Below are 6139 nucleotides of genomic sequence, written 5' to 3' on the forward strand. Positions count from 1 at the left end.
CCAGTGTACGACATAAATCAGAGTGATGTTTGTTAGAAATAAAGTTTGAAATGAAAAAGAAAGTTTTAACATGAAGAAAGTAACTCTGACAGAGTTTACAAGCTTTATATAACACTATTCAGTTAAAGAACAATATGTGAAAATATTATGCAGTTTATTATTTCTGTGTCTAATAAATTTAAATATGCCATCGATATTTCTGTTTTATTGATTTTTCCAAAACAATTAGATCTAGACATAAAGCGTGCTATGGTTTAGAAACTTTGATCGCTTGGCATTTTAGTCTGTAAGGTTATACAATTTTACATTTGATTATTCAAGATGATGCAACTGAAGGGGAAACGTGTTATCTTTAGGCATTACAGGCCTTAAAGGATAAGCCACTTAGTAAAATACCTATACCTGAAGCTTGGTCAGAATCTACGTATTCAGGGACGAGTTGCGGACTAGTTGATTAGCTAGCTATATGTAAATGAAATCATCAACTGTATGGAGAAAAAACTAAGAAAAGAACATCATAAGACACTTGACATGAACACAGTCTAATGCATACGCCTCAGACCATTAAATTGGCATGTCAGCTGTAATTGATGTAACGGCCGATTTACTGTGTCCATTAAATTGGCATGTCAGCTGTAATTGATGTAACGGCCGATTTACTGTGTCCATTAAATTGGCATGTCAGCTGTAATCGATGTGACGTCCGATGTCCAATACTAAACTCTATGAATTAAGTAAAATCAAATGAAGCAAATTCAGGAAGCTGCATTTCCTTAAAACACTTACCATTCAGATAATGACATTGAATGGGTCTGATTTATTCTCTTTAGAATATACAAAATCAATGCACTAATTCAAGATCGATCAAGCTCTATACCCCTATCATACAAGAAGTCTTTGTCTGTATGTCTCTATGTTCAAACTTTCCTTATTAGCCTTACGACTTTTGCATGTTTTAAATCCTATGCGGGCAAAATCATGCAAAAAATAAGAATTGTGCACATTTTTGTGTGAAGAATGTGTTATTTTTTAAATTTTTTGCTGTAAAATTCTCAGTTGTCGCTCTTGGCAAATATGTTGTACTTGTATAGTTGTAAATAGTCACGTATTTCTGTGTGTCATGTGCTCAAATGACTGGAAGTGAAATCGACCATGGCTGGAAATGAATGAAAAGAATGAGATGCTTTGCAGATGGTGTGTCAAACCTGGCAAAAAAAATTCTTCCACACTTGGAAATGCTAATTTCTGGACATCAACCTTTGACAGACATGTTGAATTAGCAGCTCATAAACAGGCGATTCAGGATTTGAAAATAAGTGAAAATCTTAGAACTACATGCATGGCAGCTAACAGCAAGAAATCTCAATCAGTTATTCATGCTATGTCAGTTGCCTATTACTTGGCAAAGGAGAATATTGCATCTCTAAAATAAGGTTCACTGTTGGATTTTGTTGACTTTCTGGGTGTTGGTGTTAGAAACATGAGAGTAGGAGGAAACAACATATTCCTCAAGGACTTCTGTAGAGGAATTTCAGGTAAGTTCTTTTATTTTATTTACATTTTTCTATTGAAATTTAGATGGAATAAATAGTGTATACTAACAAGCAACCAAAACATGATCAGTTAGGTTCCGATCACTGCATATCCTGAGGAATCCCTTTGTTACTAAAAATAGCACCAAGCATATCGTGATTGGCCAATGAAATTGCGTTCAGTAGCACGTCGTCATAATGGTGGATAACATTTTTCTTTTTTAATCAATCTGGATTATTGGTACCTGTTCTTTTTGTAATGAAATTCTTTCCTGTCTAGACAGGTCACATTTCAGTATCACTGTAATGAGTTTTCTTGTGTTTGCAATAATGATACAGTCGCCGTTGTTTGAATAATTTCCTGAGCATGTAAGGAGTTGCTGTTAACATTGTGAAACTGTACACTAGTCAGACAAATCCCACCCCTTGAAACTTATATAATGCTTTAGTAAATAAGTTATTGTTTGCTCTGATGATCATTGCAGCAAATGACATTGACCCTGATCTGCTTATATCACAACTGTGCATATGTAGGGACCCATCAATGATGTATATAATACCAACATTTTTTGTTTTTAAAATCGTCATATACAGACAGGCATAATCACTTCCTTCATTACTATAATTTAATGACTTTAATTAACAGAGAGAGAGAGAGACTGTGGTGCCATATTATTTTGGCATTTAAACACTTTGATGGGATTTCTTCAAACAACCGAATTATCACAAGGCAACATCCTTAGACACTCCATGGTCTTAGGTTAAGGTTCTTGCACAATTTGCATCTGATTTTGGTCATTTTACTTTGGTGTTTTAAAAATATATTTGTTTTACATTTCTCAAATACTTTAATAAATAATAATAATAATGATAATACAATACTTTTATACTTTGATTTATCATTGACCTTTATTTTTTTTCCAGGATTGCATAGCAACAGTGATAGAATCTGCGTTAATGCAAGTATGATGTAGTCCATAATTGATGAGAGTATAGACATTTCAAATACCAAGAAGCTGGTCATTTATGCCAAAATCGTTGAACCAACCATGTTTGTTTCTACAATTCATATTCTTCGTAATGTGTCAGTGGAAGCCCAATCACACACTGCTGAATTTCTTTTCAAAGAAGTTGTCCATTTCTTGGCAAAAGTGGAGATTCCTCTTGAAAAAGTTGTTGGTTTTGGCAATGATGGGGCATCAGTGATAACAGGTAGCAAAAGTGGTGCAGCAATATGGTTCAAGGAAAAAAGCCCTCACTTGATCACCATTCATTGTATGGATCATAGATTGATTTTGTGTACCTTTCATGCATAAAAAATACATTATGTACATCAAGGAAACCTTTCAAGGCACAGTTTAAGACCTGTACGTTTTCTTAATAAATCTGCCAACAGAACAGCTGAATTGAAGGAAATCCAAAACGTTCTGGACAGTCCTCAACTGATATTCAGAGAGGTGCATGAAATAAGATGGCTGGCATTTTATGATGCACTATATTCTCAGCACTCATGATGATTTCAATTGAAGGACCTCCTCTGAGAGATTTCAACTTTAACAAGGCATTGGTAGAGTGGAGGATGAGGAAGGACATAAGGCTGTTTAGGAAATAGTGATCATATTTGCAGAATAATGCAGTCACAATTACAGTCACTCTGGATGCAGATGTATATATGTTCCAGTTAAGAGTTAACTGTTATAGAAACTGTATATATACTTTCCCTAATTTATTTTGTCATCCATGAAAGGAAAATATGTGCTCTTCTGATTTTTCTTAGTATGGATTTGTAACCAGTCAGAATTGAGCATGTGACACGCAGGAAGTACATGACACTTTTTAAAGATTGGCCAAAGGAGTGACACTATTTGCAGTCTGTGGTTCGATTCTTTAATGGTTAGTGTGTAGATAGAATATTGTCATTAGAAAACATAAGACTTTGATTTCAGTTTTAAGTATTATACTATAACATGCAGAAGACATGATATGCATTTAATGCACTTATACTTGCTATTGCTCTTTTTGAAATACATTGAGTTTTTTTTTTTTACACCATACTGGAAGCCCCCCCCCCCCTTTTTTTTTTTCTTTCAGATTCATTGGGAGCAAGTACCCACATTTATCAAATCCTAGATGCAACCCTGATGTAATCTACATATTTCTTGTGCTAATATAATTACTACAACAATTTTATTGATCATTAAGCTATCCTGATAATGTACTGCATTGCTTGTATTTATCATTGTTATCTGGGCTGTACAAAGTACAAGAGAGCTCTTGTGCTGTACTCACAGTTTGTGTTGTCTACAATCAGGTTAATAATGTAAAGTTCTGTTTTACTCACTGTTGGCTGTTTTATGCATTGATTTTAATGGAACATACAGTGTTCCTCACATAATGCTGTACCACCGCAGGAGAAAGAAGGTCACTGTGACTATTTACATAGTATAGGAGAATTTAGTCTATATTACAGTTGTGTTATTTACTTGGGTCAGTAGTGTACAAGTTTTGTTCTACTGCCACTGATGCCAGCCTTTTATGCATTAATTCTTAGTAGAACACAGTCTGTTCATCACATATTTCTAAACCCCACCAAGCGAGGATGAGCCACAGTGACTACTTACCTTACACAAATGACTTTATTATTTAAGATGCCCACCAGGGTAAATGTTTCCAAGTAGATGTTTAGCTTTAGGCATTATATATACTCAGGGAATTTGGCCACGGTTTCTTTTATCATTTTGAACCACCCCAGGGATATATAGGTCCCCGTCATGTACTTGTTTTATATTATACAATTTTTATAGATGAATCCCAGAAAAATTTCTTTTTTTCTTGTTGGCCAATTTCCAGCTGTATTTATGCAAAGTTCATGGAATTTGATTAGGATCGTTGTTAATCTATCCAAAGCCATCACAGGTAAATGTTTGTCACAGTGACCTACTTTCTTCCACTAATGGCTTTGTAGTTTACAGGTTAATTCCAGTACAAAGTATTGTATTGTATTGATAAATCACCAGGCATATTGCCCCTTGTGGAATATAGTCAGTATGATCTGGCCATCTTTATGAACAATTGTTTGGAAATGCAGTTGACAGTAATCTGCTTTTTCTTACACTTATGACTTAGTTATTTACAAGTAGTCACCATGTAAAATTTTTTTCTTCCCACCAGATATTGCTGTGTTTATATAATTAATTGTGATATTCTTGCATGGTTCGAAACCCCTTACATTATTTTTTCCCACTGCTAAAGGAATGTAGGTGACAGTGATTCACTTTCTTAAACTAATTACTTGTTTGTAGATTATCTCTTGCATCAGACAAGCAGATGTGTACAAGTAATCTCTTTATCCTCACATGCTTCTTGTTTGCCTTGAAATGAGATTTTATGTCCAGGAACCTGTCAACAGCCTTAAAAGCCTTCTTTCATGAAATAGACAAAACTTAAATATTTGTATTTGAGATAAACATTGTATTTGAACTCAAACCAGTATGACTAATTGACTGTGACAACAGCAACATTCATTATTGCCCAAAGACATGTGAATGAACATAAATTCCTTGCAGTTTTAAATGTAATAGTTAAAAGGTTAATTAAGAATTAATGTCAGTGAAAGTCAACAATTTTAATAATTTAATTACATTATAATTATTTGCCCACAATAAGGTGGAGCCTTTTGTGATGCCCATCTATCTATTACTAATTATGTATGCAACTCAAGTTCTCTACTATCAACAAACAGTTACCAAGGCTTTTTTATATCTTGTGCTCAGAATAAGGAAATTGTATCATTTTTGGGGTCAAAGATCAAGGTCATTCACTGTAAGAAGAGACGTGGTTTATGCATAATAATTTATTACAGCATCACAGACCTGAACAAAAGATAATGGATGGCTTGTACTTATGGTAGGGACAAATCCTGTTTATGTGGGGTCCACAGTCAAAGTCACTGTGACTGAAGGAAAATCGGTGCTGGCTGCACATTAGTATCACATCTTCACAACAGAAATTGACCAAACTTTGTGGTGGACTTGCCTTTGGGGTAAGACAGAAGCTGCAGTGAAATGATCAATGATCAAAGTTATTGTGACAGAAAGAACAATGGTTTCTGTGAAAAAAATGTCAGTTCTCTACTAAATACCAACAGAGTTCCTGGATGATATATACATTGGGTAAGAAAGATTACTGTTAAAATTTCAATGATTTTTGAATAAGTTGTTAAGGACTTGATCATAGTTTGCAGTGGTCTGCACTTGGAGTACGGAAAATGTCTATTGCTTTTTGATTCAAGGTCCTTGGCTTAAAGTTAAATGGGTTTTGCAAAATAATGTTTGTTCTAGAATAAGTTCCTTGACAAAACTTGGTGGATGACCTGCATTGCACACCCTTTGGTAAAGATGCCTGTAGGTTCTGAGGCTATAGGTCAAATGCCTTGATTATGATAAGTGTAATTAGAAAGTAAAGTTTTATTTTCACATTAAAGTTTAGTTAAGATCACCTAATTAAAACAAAGTTTAAACTCACTAATACCCAACAGTGAATAATTTCCAGTGTCAACCATTCCCTACATAAAGGACTATTTATAGTATGATAGTTTTACAATATTA

The 6139-nt window shown here is 34.3% G+C and overlaps 1 protein-coding gene across 1 annotated transcript; it reads left to right on the forward strand.

Annotated features, from left to right (window-relative positions):
- Positions 1 to 1120: 1120 nt before the first annotated feature.
- Positions 1121 to 3046, forward strand: LOC149797182 (uncharacterized). The gene is made up of 2 exons (XM_089960729.1): positions 1121 to 1383; positions 2884 to 3046. The coding sequence occupies exons 1-2, from the start codon at positions 1163 to 1165 to the stop codon at positions 3044 to 3046; spliced, it is 384 nt and encodes a 127-aa protein (XP_089816855.1). The 5' UTR covers positions 1121 to 1162.
- Positions 3047 to 6139: the final 3093 nt, after the last annotated feature.

This window comes from Sinohyriopsis cumingii, chromosome 6 (genome assembly GCF_028554795.1).
Source record: "Sinohyriopsis cumingii isolate HCF-2022 chromosome 6, ASM2855479v2, whole genome shotgun sequence".
In the NCBI taxonomy this organism is placed as follows: domain Eukaryota; kingdom Metazoa; phylum Mollusca; class Bivalvia; order Unionida; family Unionidae; genus Sinohyriopsis; species Sinohyriopsis cumingii.

Excerpts from the sequence above, each read along its gene's own strand:
- LOC149797182 (XM_089960729.1), top strand. The coding sequence starts at position 1,163 with ATGAATGAAAAGAATGAGATGCTTTGCAGATGGTGTGTCAAACCTGGC. Across the intron at positions 1,384-2,883 it reads CAATCAGTTATTCATGCTAT|GCACAGTTTAAGACCTGTAC; the intron begins GTCAGTTGCCTA and ends AAACCTTTCAAG.